This window comes from Schistocerca americana, chromosome 11 (assembly GCF_021461395.2).
Source record: "Schistocerca americana isolate TAMUIC-IGC-003095 chromosome 11, iqSchAmer2.1, whole genome shotgun sequence".
In the NCBI taxonomy this organism is placed as follows: domain Eukaryota; kingdom Metazoa; phylum Arthropoda; class Insecta; order Orthoptera; family Acrididae; genus Schistocerca; species Schistocerca americana.
The window spans coordinates 23,256,508-23,272,217 of NC_060129.1; the positions used below are offsets into that span (position 1 = coordinate 23,256,508).

At 43.9% G+C, this 15,710-nt stretch overlaps 1 protein-coding gene across 4 annotated transcripts in view; it reads right to left on the reverse strand.

Moving 5' to 3' along the window:
- Positions 1-11,591: 11,591 nt before the first annotated feature.
- LOC124553594 (zinc finger protein 436-like) overlaps positions 11,592-15,710 on the reverse strand; it is a 214,855-nt gene continuing 210,736 nt past the window's right edge. For all 4 annotated transcript variants that reach the window (XM_047127450.1, XM_047127448.1, XM_047127449.1 and 1 more), the window contains one exon: positions 11,592-12,728. In XM_047127450.1, the coding sequence (XP_046983406.1) occupies positions 11,618-12,728 (1,111 nt within the window). In that variant the 3' untranslated portion in view covers positions 11,592-11,617. The remainder of the gene's footprint in view (positions 12,729-15,710) is intronic.

Sequence of the window (15,710 nt, forward strand, 5' to 3'; positions counted from 1 at the left end):
GTATAAATCGAAACACGTCATTAAAGAAAGTCGTCACAAAACAATCGGAAACTTCCGTGTATCTTTTGTACTGTCCATTATAGCACCGACACAATCTTCAAAGTAGTGTTGCTCTATTCAGCACTGATTGTGAGGCCCACAGCTAGTGATATTTCAGTCATTCCCCTTTTCTGTTGCTGTTGTTTTTGTGCTTTTGCTCTTCTAGGGCCTCTCTGTACACCCTAGTAATGTTGAAACTTGATAAAACTATATTACCAGCTAAATGGATTGTTCTTCCTGACTCCCAGTGCACAATCGGCTGCTGCCGCCAATTTATCCGTGCCGTCCACACGACAGTCGGTCTAGTTTTCCTCGAGCCGGGTGTTATTGCCTCTTTTGGTAGTTGCTACGTACACTTAGTCACGAGTAATGAGAGTATAGCCCTATACGGCCGAAGGCCAAAACTTTAAAAGAGTGTCTGCAATTTATCTGACAGCTGGAACGGGCACGATGGTCGAGCCAGGTCGGGCCACGTGCAGCCGTGCGAGAGTTCGGGCATTTGCCAGTAGGTGACGGCACATTTGAGTCACTAAGCTCAGCAGAGGAGGGCATTACGTTCACTCCGTCAGTATGACGTGACACCGTATCGAAGATGACTGTAGATGTGTGTCGACTTTTGTGAATACTCTAGACATATTGTCCCGGTAGTGCCATTTGCTTTCTCGGCTTTGGACGTGGTGGTTCAAACTGGTCTCTCTTCTGTGTTATACGAGGGTGCTTTGAAAAGTTCCCAGAATCACCGTGAGAGGTCAGTGCTAGAGCAACAAGTTGTTCACGTAATATTCATTGCACTGTTGCGCGTAAACATGTGCCATGTCGGTGCTCTCGGAAGAGAGATGTGGTTCTATTGCTGTTCCCGCGCAGTGATTTGCGAAGATGGAAAAAAATTCAGGTTCGAGCAGTGATTAAGTACTTTGTAAAGAGAAGTATGAAAGCAAAGGACATTCGTGCCGATTTCCGGAATACACTGGGGGACTCTGCTCCTTCATAGTCAACTGTTGCCAAGAGGACAAACGAATTTATATTCGGCCAGGAGAGCTTAGATGGTGATCTGTGCAGTGGTCGACTAAGGTGTGTCACTGCCCCAGAAATCATTGCAAAAGTGTGTAAAAAGGTCACGGAGGATCGTCGATCGAAAGTGTGTGAAATTGCTAACACTTGCCAGATGTCATCTGGAAGGGTGTATCACTTTTTAACTGAAGAATTAGAAATGAAAAAATTATCTGCAAGATGGGTGCCACCACCCTTGATGCTGGGTCAAAAATGCACGAGAATGGACATATCGGAACAATATCTGGCCCGTATTAGGAGAAACGAACAAGACTTTTTGCCACTGTTTGTGACCACAGATGAAACTTGGGTGCACTACTATACCCCAGAGATAAAACGGCAGTCAAAGCAGTGGAAACATGCTGATTCTCTGCCACCAAAGAAAGCAAAGACAATTCCTTCGGCGGGAAAGGTAAAAGCACCAGTATTCTGGGATGCGAAGGGGATTCTGTTTGTAGATTGTCTCCCCACTGGGCAAACAATTACTGGAGAATACTATGCTAACCTTCTGGACAAATTTCAACAAAAGATACGCGAAAAAGGGCCAGGTTTAGCAAGGAAGAAAGCCACCTTCCATCGAGACAATGTGTGCCCAGACACGTTCCATCGGTGTGGAAAAATTACACCGACTGAGGTACGAATTTTTGCCACACCTGCCTTATTCACCTGATACGGCTCCGTCAGACTTCCACCTCTTCCCAAAACTGAAAATTTTTCTCGGTGGACGAAGATTCACTTCGAATGAAGAATTGATAGCCGGAGTTGACAATTATTTTGCAGGCCCGGAGGAAACCCATTTTCGAGATGGGACTAAGACACCGGAACATCGTTGGACTGAGTGCATTAATCTACAAGGAGACGAGCTCGAAAAATAAAAAAAGTTTCAGTGACGTAAGTACTTTTTTCCTATTCCGTTCCGAGAACATTTCAAACCACCCTCGTACATTTACTGTTCTCTCAATATGTCGACAGCGTCTGACGCCGTTATGAGAGAAAATCTGAAAGTTTTCAGCATTAACAATGAGTTTCACTGTAATCGTGTTTCACAAGAATACATTGACAGACAGAACTGGAGGACACTGCAGTACGGGCAACACTGTGGCAGCAGGAGTGCAGCAGGCACACTGCAGATGTGGCACGCGATCTGGAAGAGTCTGGCGCACTTATCCGTTGTCGAGGAACGTGGAAGGAGTGGCTGTGCCTACAGTGCCCGTCCATTACGTAAACCTAAATTCAGTGACATCCGATCGTGGAGCTCCGTCAAAACAGACAAGTGGATCTGTTACAAACCTTATATATTATAGACTACATTCCAGAACATGTATTCTGAGCATGAGAAATGTAAATTTTCAGCAAAATTGTTAATAATACAATGAAAGCAGTAGCAGCATATCAATGTGGACTTAGGCATTAAGTTCTATTTCTTTCTGATTTATTAATAGTAAATCTAAAGTAGCATTTGGATGTACAAAACTCTGATTATCGAGCAAACTAATCGACCCGGCAGAAAAACTCGAGGACAGCAGTGAAAAGATGAGTAAATTTCCAAAAGATGAGAAACTTTCCATTTAATTTTATGTAGCATACACACGTATTGATTAAGATTGTTTTTAAGTATGTATACAAAATGGAAGTATGTGAATATTCTTAAAAACAGTGTGGGGGCACAAATAGCCGGTGGCCATCTTGTCTCCAGTCATTCGCAGGCCACAGCTGCAGCAGTGAACACGTACCTATCGGGGAGGGCGATCGGGTCGCATTTCTGTAGTATTCTGTATTCTCGGACTTCCGGGATTCGTACGGGTCGGAAGCAGATACTTAGAAAATCTGCGGTCGTACGATCGTGTGGATACAGGAATATTCCGTCGAGAGAGTGACAGTGCAGACTTGGAATAATTCACACGAGGTGAAGGGTAGAACTCAAAAACATTTTTGTGGGTTTGTAACCGTTCTGAACTTGTCATTTTAGCTCGTTTGACCGTGTGGAGCTCTCAATTGAACTCAAAAGTTTTCAGTACTTTATCAGTACTACTCATTATTTACTGTGATACACAGCTCTAGTTTCTTTTACTTTACAGCTCAGTCGTTACTTTGATTCAGATTAAAGAAGATAACGATAAACCCTGATTTTTATTTAAATCAAAATTTCAGTGACTAGTGAACATTATTTATTTTTCATTGCACAGTCAAAGCCGGCCAGCATATTTTTTAATTATTGAACTTTTGTGTAATTTGTCTTGTGACAGCCAGAGCGAGAGCACCAGCAGCAGCGAGTACTGTTTGTATAAAGCGTTTTTGTACTTATTTGCTGCGCTTAGCTTTTAAATAGTTTTTCTCGGAAAACCTAGCATAGTTTTCGCGTCTCGTATTTCAGTGAGTGTTTCTTGATTATCAGAGTAGCTCATCAGAAGATTATCTTGGGAATTTGTCACCGTATAGAGTAGGGTAAACATAGTCATGTGTAGGGACTGTGGTTGTTGTGAGCGGACGCAAGGAGAATTGGCCACTCTTCGGGGGCAGGTGGAGGCTTTGTCTGTTAGGCTCATCGAGCTCGAGGCGCAGGCGTCGGCTCGTAGTGGCGTTGGGGCAACTGTGGTGAGACCTATGCCTACTTCGGTGGCCTTGGAATCACATGGAACCCCTGATGTCGCTGCGTCTTCCGGCAGTGAGCATCTTACCGGTCAGCCATCACTCCAGGGTGAATGGCGGACAGTGGTGGGCTCGCGCGTGCCTGGCCGAAAGGCGAAGGTGGGATCTGGCCGCGTGGCAGCTGCCTTACCCCTTTCCAACAGGTACGGGGTGCTTCCTAGTGGTGATGACATCGTTTCCGAGCCACCACAGGATGCCTCGCCTGTTGGGCCAGTGGCCGATTCTCCGGCAAGGTCCCGACAGTCACAGAGGGCGGGCCTATTAGTTATAGGGAGCTCCAACGTTAGGCGGGTTATGGAGCCCCTTAGGAAAATAGCGGGTAGGTCGGGGAAGAATGCCAGTGTGCACTCGGTGTGCTTGCCGGGGGGTCTCGTCCGTAATGTGGAGGAGGCCCTTCCGGCAGCTATTGAACGCACTGGGTGTGACTGGCTGCAGATAGTAGCACATGTCGGAACGAATGACGCCTGCCGCTTGGGTTCTGAGGCCATCCTTGGTTCCTTCCGGCGGCTGGCTGATTTGGTGAAGACAACCAGCATCGCACGCGGAGTGCAAGCTGAGCTTAATATCTGCAGCATAGTGCCCAGAGTCGATCGCGGTCCTCTGGTTTGGAGCCGTGTGGAGGGTCTAAACCAGAGGCTCAGACGACTCTGCGACTATAATGGTTGCAAATTCATCGACCTCCGTTATTGGGTGGAGAACTGTAGGGGCCCCCTAGACAGGTCAGGCGTGCACTACACACCGGAAGCAGCTACTAGGGTAGCAGAGTACGTGTGGCGTGCACACGGGGGTTTTTTAGGTTAGAGGGACCCCCCCTTGGGCGAAACGATAAAATACCTGACGGCTTACCAGAGAGGACATTATCATCGTTGATAAAGAACGTCCGTCCTCAGAGACCAAAAACAGGAAAAGTTAACGTAATATTGGTAAACTGCAGGAGTATCCAGGGCAAGGTTCCTGAATTAGTATCTCTTATTGAAGGAAATAGTGCGCATATAGTATTAGGAACGGAAAGTTGGTTAAAACCGGAAGTGAACAGTAACGAAATCCTAGACACAGAATGGAATATATACCGCAAGGATAGGATAAACGCCAATGGTGGAGGAGTATTTATAGCAGTAAAGAATTCAATAATATCCAGTGAAGTTATTAGCGAATGCGAATGTGAAATAATCTGGGTTAAGTTAAGTATCAAAGATGGGTCAGATATGATAGTCGGATGCTTCTATAGACCACCTGCATCAGCAACCGTAGTAGTTGAGCGCCTCAGAGAGAACCTGCAGAACGTCGTGAAGAAGTTTCGTGATCATACTATTGTAATAGGGGGAGACTTCAATCTACCAGGTATAGAATGGGATAGTCACACAATCAGAACTGGAGCCAGGGACAGAGACTCTTGTGACATTATCCTGACTGCCTTGTCCGAGAATTACTTCGAGCAAATAGTTAGAGAACCAACTCGTGAAGCTAACGTTTTAGACCTCATAGCAACAAATAGACCGGAACTTTTCGACTCCGTGAATGTAGAAGAGGGTATCAGTGATCATAAGTCAGTGGTTGCATCAATGACTACAAGTGTAATAAGAAATGCCAAGAAAGGAAGGAAAATATATTTGCTTAACAAGAGTGATAGGGCACAAATCGCAGAATATCTGAGTGACCACCATCAAACGTTCATTTCTGAGGAAGAGGATGTGGAACAAAAATGGAAAAAATTCAGAAACATCGTCCAGTACGCCTTAGATAAGTTCGTACCGACTAAGGTCCAAAGCGAGGGGAAAGATCCACCGTGGTATAACAATCATGTACGAAAGGTACTACGGAAACAAAGAAAGCTTCATCATAGGTTTAAGAGTAGTCGAATCATAGCTGATAAGGAAAAGCTGAACGAAGCGAAAAAGAGCGTAAAGAGAGCAATGAGAGAAGCATTCAACGAATTCGAACATAAAACATTGGCAAACAATCTAAACAAGAACCCTAAAAAGTTTTGGTCATATGTAAAATCGGTAAGCGGATCTATTCAGTCACTCGTTGACCACGATGGCACCGAAACAGAGGACGACCGAAGAAAGGCAGAAATACTGAATTCAGTGTTCCGAAACTGTTTCACTGCGGAAAATCGTAACACGGTCCCTGATTTCAGCCGTCGCACGGACGCCAAAATGGAAAATATTGAAATAAACGATATCGGAATTGAAAAACAACTGCTATCACTTAGTAGCGGAAAAGCATTCGGACCAGACGAGATACCCTTAAGATTCTACAGTGATTATGCTAAAGAACTTGCCCCCTTTCTATCAGCAATTTATCGTAGATCGCTGGAAGAACGTAAAGTACCTAGCGACTGGAAGAAAGCGCAGGTCGTTCCCATTTTCAAGAAGGGTCATAAATCAGATGCGAATAATTATAGGCCTATTTCGCTTACGTCAATCTGTTGTAGAATAATGGAACATGTTTTGTGTTCTCGTATTATGACGTTCTTAGATAATACAAATCTCCTTCATCATAACCAACATGGATTCCGCAAACAGAGATCATGTGAAACTCAGCTCGCCCTATTTGCCCAAGAAATTCACAGTGCCGTAGACACTGGCGAGCAGATTGATGCCGTATTCCTGGACTTCAGGAAGGCATTTGATACGGTTCCGCACTTACGTTTAGTGAAAAAAATACGAGCTTACGGAATATCGGACCAGGTTTGTGATTGGATTCAGGATTTCCTAGAAGAAAGAACACAACATGTCATTCTTAACGGTTCAAAATCTGCAGATGTAGAGGTAATTTCGGGAGTACCGCAGGGAAGCGTGATAGGACCTTTATTGTTTACAATATACATAAATGACTTAGTTGACAACATCGGTAGCTCAATGAGGCTATTTGCAGATGACACGGTTGTCTACACGAAAGTAGCAACATCAGAAGACTCGTACGTACTCCAGGAGGACCTGCAGAGGATTAATGCATGGTGCGACAGCTGGCAGCTTTCCCTAAACGTAGATAAATGTAATATAATGCGCATACATAGGGGCAGAAATCCATTCCAGTACGATTATGCCATAGGTGGTAAATCATTGGAAGCGGTAACGACCGTAAAATACTTAGGAGTTACTATCCGGAGCGATCTGAAGTGGAATGATCACATAAAACAAATAGTGGGAAAAGCAGGCGCCAGGTTGAGATTCATAGGAAGAATTCTAAGAAAATGTGACTCATCGACGAAAGAAGTAGCTTACAAAACGCTTGTTCGTCCGATTCTTGAGTATTGCTCATCAGTATGGGACCCTTACCAGTTTGGATTAATAGAAGAGATAGACATGATCCAGCGAAACGCAGCGCGATTCGTCATGGGGACATTTAGTCAGCGCGAGAGCGTTACGGAGATGCTGAACAAGCTCCAGTGGCAGACACTTCAAGAAAGGCGTTACGCAATACGGAGAGGTTTATTATCGAAATTACGAGAGAGCACATTCCGGGAAGAGATGGGCAACATATTACTACCACCCACATATATCTCGCGTAATGATCACAACGAAAAGATCCGAGAAATTAGAGCAAATACGGAGACTTACAAGCAGTCGTTCTTCCCACGCACAATTCGTGAATGGAACAGGGAAGGGGGGATCAGATAGTGGTACAATAAGTACCCTCCGCCACACACCGTAAGGTGGCTCGCGGAGTATAGATGTAGATGTAGATGTAGAATAATGTGATAAAAGTGTTTGGTTGTCCTCTACACATTAATGTATCCAAACAATTAAAAATCAACACGGGGTCGCAGAAGAGCTTCTGTGAAGTTTGGAAGGTAGGAGATGAGGTACTGGCAGAATTGAAGCTGTGAGGACAGATTGTGAGTCGTACTTGGGTAGCTCAGATGGTAGAACACTTTGCCATGAAAGACAAAGGTCCCGAGTTCGAGTCTCGGTCCGGTACATATTTGTAATCTGCCAGGAAGTTTCATATCGGCGCACACTCCGCTGCAGAGTGAAAATCTCATTCTAAAAATCAACACACATTCTAAAACTCATAGGAACAATTTGAAGTAGAATTTTTTTCCCTTTTCTTTCTTTTATTGATACATAAATCATTACACGCCCACTAATGACCAAATGAAGATAACATTTTATTTCTCTTTTCCTTCCGCTTCCTCCAAAACTCTCTCACTTTATCAGAATGACCTTTTTTCCTCTCATCTTACCATTTCACAAAAGCTGTTTTTCTGTTCATTTTATCCTGAAACCCTCTCCATTTTTTGACATCTTGTTTGAATTTGTTTCTCCTGACTACACTAAAATTTTTTTGTCCACTTTCCATTTTAAATGAATATGTGGATCTTCCTTCATTGTCTTTACATGTCCAAGCAGCATAACACTTCTTTTCCTGACCTCGTCTGTTTTTTTAGGGCATGATGAGTGTATTTCCTTACTTGGTCTCAAAACCAAATTGGCACCTTCGTTTTTGACTGGACTGAATATTTCTCGCAGGATTCTTCTTTCTATCTTTACGAAATCTTCTAATGACCTTTTGCATTTGGATAAAAGTGGTGTTTCCAACCCACAGAGGACTCACTGATTTAGAACTCTATTATAATGCCTTAATTTCATATCTTTTTAAAAACATTTCTATTGTACAGATTTCTCACTTCAATGTATGCCCTTTTCATTTTTTCAGTCCAGATACAGATAGCTTATGTTTCACTTTTTATGATTACATTTTCATCCACATATTTAAAGATGTCAGTTTTCTAGATGTTGTCATACTTGGTCTTTAAAATTCTTGGTGAGTTACTTTCATTGGAGTATTCAGCCTTTTCAAATGATATTTGTAGACGTGTCTTCTTAGCTGTTTTCTTCAGAAGTTCTCATCTTTTCTTTGCATTCTTTGAGGTTCCAACTATTATTACGAGATCGTCTGCAAAGGCCAGACAATTTATTGCTTCTTGTGATCTACCCAACTTAATGTCGTTATTAACCCTGTTTTTCCTTCTTCTATTTTCCATTGTTGCCCCCACCCACCCCCCTCCCGGACCACCACCACCACCGCATAGAGATTACATGGAACGACACACAGGACAAAGAAGAGAGAATGCACTGTACTTTCTCTTGACATACAAAAGACCTTTCCTCTTCCAAAAGTGAGCATTGCTACTGTGTATAGCAAACGGCAGCTTTCTTGTTTCATATTGGGCATACATCATTCGGCTACACACAAAGGTACAATCAACATCTGGCATGAAGGTGTTGCAGGTCAGGTACTCAATGAAATATGTTTCTGTCTTTTGAAATATTTACATGAGCATCCTGTGAAAGGAAAGGTCATATTGTGGCCTGGCTCTTATGGTGGCCAAAACAGAAGCTTAAAAATAGTAAGCCTCCTGATGCATTTCTTGCAAGATCCTAGTAACAATATCAAGGAGATCACTCATAAGTTCAAAACTACAGGGTACAGTCATTTACCCATTGCTACAGACTTTGTCTCCATTGAGAGCAAAGTTAGAAAGCATCAACATATTTGCCACCCTACTGAGCTACAAAATGTAACAAAAACTTGCAGAGTTCAAGAGCAAGCATTTGAATGGTGGAGATAGAAACAAAAGACTTTTATTCATCAGAAAACATTACATCAGCATTAACCCTTAGAAACAAAGTTGATGGCCACCCTTTATCGTGGGTGAGTATTGGATGTATTCATATCTGCCATCAAAATGTGAATGTACTGGAATTCAAATACACTTACAATGAGGAAACGGAGTGTCGTGAGGTTACGTTTACCAAAAGGATCCGAGGCTGAACAGCTGAACCTCACAATATTGTTCTGAAAGTTAAACACCCTGAAGGGAAACCACTAACTTCTCCACAGCTACAATATTTTAAATATATATTCTGTCTCATTCCTCCAATATGTCATGACTTTTATAAGAATTTGCCAAGTAGCAGCGAAGAGAGTGCAGAACTGATCTACAACATAATAATTAACTTCAACTGTATGGTGTTCGTTTGCTACTTTACAAAGTAACATCTCCTGATGAATTTATAACTGTTTAAATATAGAATGTGCTGATATAAACCTATTTAAATAAGTAATGAAGTAACTTTTAACTTCTATTCCAAATTTTATGTTGATAATTGTGATTATAATAATGTCTGTACATCATTACGTGTGCTTAAAGTTTAAAATGCAATAAACATTGATAAACACATTTAATAAATGTAATTTATCCCAATTTGAGTTGCAGTATAAACTATCTGATTCACGGTAGTGTCTGGAAGTTAAAAGCTGATTATGCCAAACAGAAAAATTTGTAGTTGGTTTACTCTGGCATAACACCACCAAAATCATTTCTACATCTGTACACATTGTTTGGTATATAACAAGGGGTCATATCCCTCCCACGAATATAAGTGTTTGTTAGATGGGTACTGAGTTAGAGAAGGGGCCATGTCCATATAAACAAGCATATGGTAGATTTGTTCTAATAAAAAAGAAGAAATTAGATGATGTAATGAAAATTATACGATACATACCTGATGAGCATTTTATAACAGTATCTGACTGTGGCCAGCAAAGGATGGACAGGATAAAGATGAAGCATACCCACCATTGTCTGTCCTGCTGTATTTTGTTTGTGGTTGTATATTGGGTACATTATGAATTAACCTTTATGCTCATAGTACACTCTTTTATTGCTACAATGAAGATGAATAATATAAACTATAACACAACCTTCCTGCTGCAAAAATGCTACTTGCCTAACCAGCATCAACAGGTTCGAAAAAAGGTCATCTCCCATACATTTAAACTGGATTACTGATCACATTGGTGGCTGAAGGGTATTGTAATTATGTATACTGTTTCACCCTGGGACCACCTGCTACACAGAAACTCGACGACACCATATTTAAACCCACTGTGCAGTAAAACGGTTTTTTGTATCTCCTGAAAAATTTCCTTTCTGGGATACGACCCCTTTTCCAACTCACCAGTTCAATTTATAAACTGTGCCGTCACATGTGAGGACTCGAAAGCAGCAATTTGCAGCAAAAACATTTTATTAACTGAAGGGGAGAATGTTGCAAAGTGCAAGAGATTTTATATAATCCTACTGTGGCAAGCGGCGAGCACAAGACCTTCGCAGTTATGAAATATCGGAGCACGTGTCAAAAAGAGAGAGCGATAAATAGCAGACGTCATCCTAAATGATCTGGAGCTTTTGGCAGGAAAGAACCAACCGAGGAAAAGTTTTCCACCCATTCGTAAAAGCAACCCAGATCACAGAAAATAATAAACTGACAAGTGACTCGATATCTGAATAAGCCCACCATTCTTCGTGGCAGGAGTATATAAAACCTCTGGCACAGGCAATCAGGTGTGCAAAAGGACTCCTAACAGAAGAATTTAATACCGTACTTAAAGAACATAACAGCAACTGTTGTTTGGGCAACACCGATAAATCAGCAATAGCTGAAGGTGCACTAGGCCTAGGACAGAACCAAATTCATTTCTCCAGTCGCACAGTTTTATCGAGATCCGAGCATTACTGTGTCAGGACGGACAAGAGGCCACAGAAATTCAAAAGTACAAAACGAATATTAACAGCAAAGAACCAGGATCGGAATTAGACAAGTTGCAGACGTGAGTGTTAAATAAAGCAACAAGCACTAACTCTTACACAACAGAGGCTCCGGAACACACACCTGCACGACTCCGCTATCTTACGAAGTGGTCCGACGAGCTCACAACTGTTACGTCGACAGGTCCGAACGGGTCGGCTCGCTCAGCTAGAAGCTACCGAGTCTCCGTAGCCCGCGAAGGAGTGTCTGGCATTAGGACGCGAGACGTCACGCACGAAACTAAAGATTGCCGAGCTCCGACCCGGTTCGGACTTTTAAGGCGGGTTTTCGACGTGCTGCCGGTGTAGGTGGCGCTTCAGTTGGTTCGTCGCCGAGAAGGACGCGCCGCAGACGCCGCAGGCGTACGGCCGCTCCCCCGTGTGGATGCGCATGTGCCTGTTGAGACCGCCGAGCTCGGCGAACGAGCTGCTGCACAAGTCGCACTTGAACGGCTTCTCCCCCGTGTGCAGCTGCTTGTGCCTCTGCAGGGTGGCCGACCACATGAACGACTCGCCGCACACGTCGCAGCTGTACGGCCTCTCGCCGGAGTGCATCCGCCTGTGCCGCCTCAGGCTGTTCGGGGCGGAGAAGCAGTTACCGCAGTCGTCGCACTTGTACGGCTTCTTCCCGGTGTGGATCTGCTTGTGCGTCTTGAGTTTCCCGAGCAAGTTGAAACACTCGCCGCACACCTCGCAGCGGTACGGGTTCTCCCCCGTGTGCATCCGCAGGTGCACCTTGAGGGTGTGGAGGAGAGCGAACGGCCGCCCGCAGAACTCGCAGTAGTGGCGCTTCTCGGCTGTGTGCGTCACTCTGTGGTTCCGCAGGTGGACCGCCTGCACGAACGTCTTCCCGCAGAGGTCGCACCCGTACGGCCTCTCGCCGGAGTGTGTCCGCTGGTGCGACTTCAGGCTCCCGACGAGGGGGAAAGCTTTACCGCACAGGTCGCAGATGTGGGGCTTGGTGTCGGGGCGTTTCCGAATCCTGCGCTTTTTCTGGTGCTTGGAAGATCTGCCGGAGTCTCCCCTGTTCCACTTCGAGGAGACCGCGGGCACCCGCAGGTTATTCTCGTGACCCTTCGAATGGTCGATGAGGGACGCGGTGTCACAGAACACTTCTCCGCACCGCCTGCACACGTGCGACGGCGGAGGCACCTCCCGGATGTGGACGAACACGTGATTGACCAGGTGGTACTTGGTCGAGAAGATGGCGGAGCACGAGTCGCACCTGAACGCCTGCTGCACCGTTTCCTTCCCGTCGCTCCTGCAGCTCCTCGACACGAAACTACTGTACGACGGACCTCCGCCGTTCGCGATAACGAAAGCCGGACGGTCGTAATCCGCTTCTCCTGAAGCGGCCCAACGGTTCTCGTCCGACGTGTGGCTCCACCTGTGGAATACAGTACACAGTAATTATAAGATCTTACAAATTTACGAGAAATATATTCGCATTCATGCGGTGACCACATAATCACAAAAAGTTAAGTGCTAGAACAGCAACAGTCACAGAACTGGGCCACTTATTTTACGTACGGTGAGAATACGGGTGATAAGGCTCAGACAGTGGTTTTGCCAGCTCAGGTCCTTCAGATACTTCTTCTGTTCCGTGTCATTCATTTGTTCACCACTCCAGAGGAACTGCACTGACGCAGTACGAGTCCAGTAAAACATTAACAGACTGAAGCGACCACTGTTAGCTATTTCTATAATTAATACTTACAAACAGTTACACACTGCTAATTTATTCATTTGTACAGTAGTGGGAATTACTTTTTATGTACATCCACAAGCATTAAAGCATTACTTTGGAAATCTGTATATCTCTTCATCTCAGGCAGAAATGGTGTGGCACAGATGTCTGGCAGAGATGTGGGAGGTACAGGGTGTGGCCACAGCGTGACCAGGACACGAGGCTGCCGTGCTACAAAATAGTGTCAAAATACGTCGTCTTCATTCGACCGACATAGCAATGCACTGTATTTTGGCGTTGACTTCTAAAAAAACTACTCTACAATTTACACTTAAACGACTGGATGAGTGTTCCTACAACACCTTCAGACTATTTCTCTACTGTTCCACTTGCAAATGGCACATGAGAAAAATGAACACTTAAATGTTTCCGTGCAAACTACAATTCCTTTTATGTTATTACAATAGTAATTTCTCACTTGTAGGTACCTCTTCAAAGAGTTCTTCCAATAAAACACCGTCTTTAGCTTGCCTTCGCCCGCCCCTCTCCGCACATTATTTTCTACGTAATGCATCCACTTTAGGTTGTTACCATTGTAATTTGCAGGTATTATTTTAAACCGACAATCTTTACAGTTGTGTCAAGTGCTGTGTAACCAAAATTTACCAGAAACTTATTTTTAATGCACATGTATAGAACAAATTTTCACTGTAAGACTGCTAAAGGAATTCCACCATGAATATGAAATAGGTCTTTGTCTACTGACGGACTTTCTAAACACTAAAAAAAAAGTGAGTGTGTGTGTGTGTGTGTGTGTGTGTGTGTGTGTGGGGCGGGGGTGCGGTGGGGGTGGGGGGGGGGGGGAGGGGGGGGGGCACGGATGTATGCATTGCATGTGTGTGAATAGATACAGTATGAAACTCTCTGGGCAACAGAGGAGTGGAATAGCAGAAATAGTGAAATCTACAATGGGAGCTTGAGTTGTGTGGAAGTGGAAGGGGAGAGAGATCGGACTGGCTGTAACTGAAAAATGACTTGAGGCGGAGAAGTGCACTTTCACCTCTGCTCTTCACTGTGGCGATGGATAAGATAATGATAAGAGTAGAACAGTAATTTGTGAAGGAAAGATGCAAGCAACGGTAATCAAACGAGGATATGAATTTCCCGACGGTCCACGATCATTGTGAGTATTTTGTGAAAAACACTGTTTTGGCTGCTTATAAAAGTTTCTTTATTTATTTTCACATAAAGCTTAGAAGTTATAAAGTAAGATTCTGTGTCACTGGTAAAATCTGTACCTAATCTGGGCACCAACTAACCCACAGTTGTAGGGAAACGACTGAGGAAGATGAAGAATTTGAAGTATTTGGGAAGCTTAATGCAGGAGAATGAAAGATACCCCAGAAATAAATTAGTGGGGGACGCAAGCAGAAGCATTCCAGAAGTGTGTTAGAAGCCTGTCAAGGCGCACGGACGGACCTCAAAACATCTACATCTAAATGATTAGTCTGCAATTCACATTTAAGTGCTTGGCAGAAGGCTCGTTGAACCACAATCATACTATCTCTCTACCATTCCACTCCCGAACAGCGCGCGGGAAAAACCAACACCTAAACCTTTCTGTTCAAGCTCGGATTTCTCTTATTTTATTTTGATGATCATTCCTACCTATGTAGGTTGGGCTCAACAAAATATTTTCGCATTCGGAAGAGAAAGTTGGTGACTGAAATTTCGTAAATAGATCTCGCCGCAACGAAAAACGTCTTTGCTGTAATGACTTCCATTCCAATTCGCGTATCATATCTGCCACATTCTCTCCCCTACTACATGATAATACAAAACGAGCTGCCCTTTTTTGTTCCCTTTCGATGTCCTCCGTCAATCCCACCCAGCAAGGATCCCACACCGCGCAGCAATATTCCAACAGAGGACGAACGAGTGTAGTGTAAGCTGTCTCTTTAGTGGACTTGTTGCATCTTCTAAGTGTCCTGCCAATGAAACGCAACCTTTGGCTCGCCTTCCCCACAATATTATCTATGTGGTCTTTCCAACTGAAGTTGTTCGTAATTTTTACACCCAGGTACTCAGTTGAATTGACAGCCTCGAGAATTGTACTATTTATCGAGTAATCGAATTCCAAAGGATTTGTTTTGGAACTCGTGTGGATCACCTCACACTTTTCGTTATTTAGCGTCAACTGCCACCTGCCACACCATACAGCAATCTTTTCTAAATCACTTTGCAACTGATACTGGTCTTCGGATGATATTACTAGACGGTAAATTACAGCATCATCTGCGAACAACCTAAGAGAACTGCTCAGATTGTCACCCAGATCATTTATATAGATCAGGAACAGCAGAGGTCCCAGGACGCTTCCCTGGGGAACACCTGATATCACTTCAGTTTTACTCGACAATTTGCCGTCTATTACTACGAAGTGCGAACTTCCTGACAGGAAATCACGAATCCAGTCGCACAACTGAGACGATACCCCACAGGCCCGCAGCTTGATTAGAAGTCGCTTGTGAGGAACGGTGTCAAAAGCTTTCCGGAAATCTAGAAATACGGAATCAACTTGAGATCCCCTGTCGATAGCGGCCATTACTTCATGTGAATAAAGAGCTAGCTGCGTTGCACAAGAACAATGTTTTCTGAAACCGTGCTGATTACATATCAATA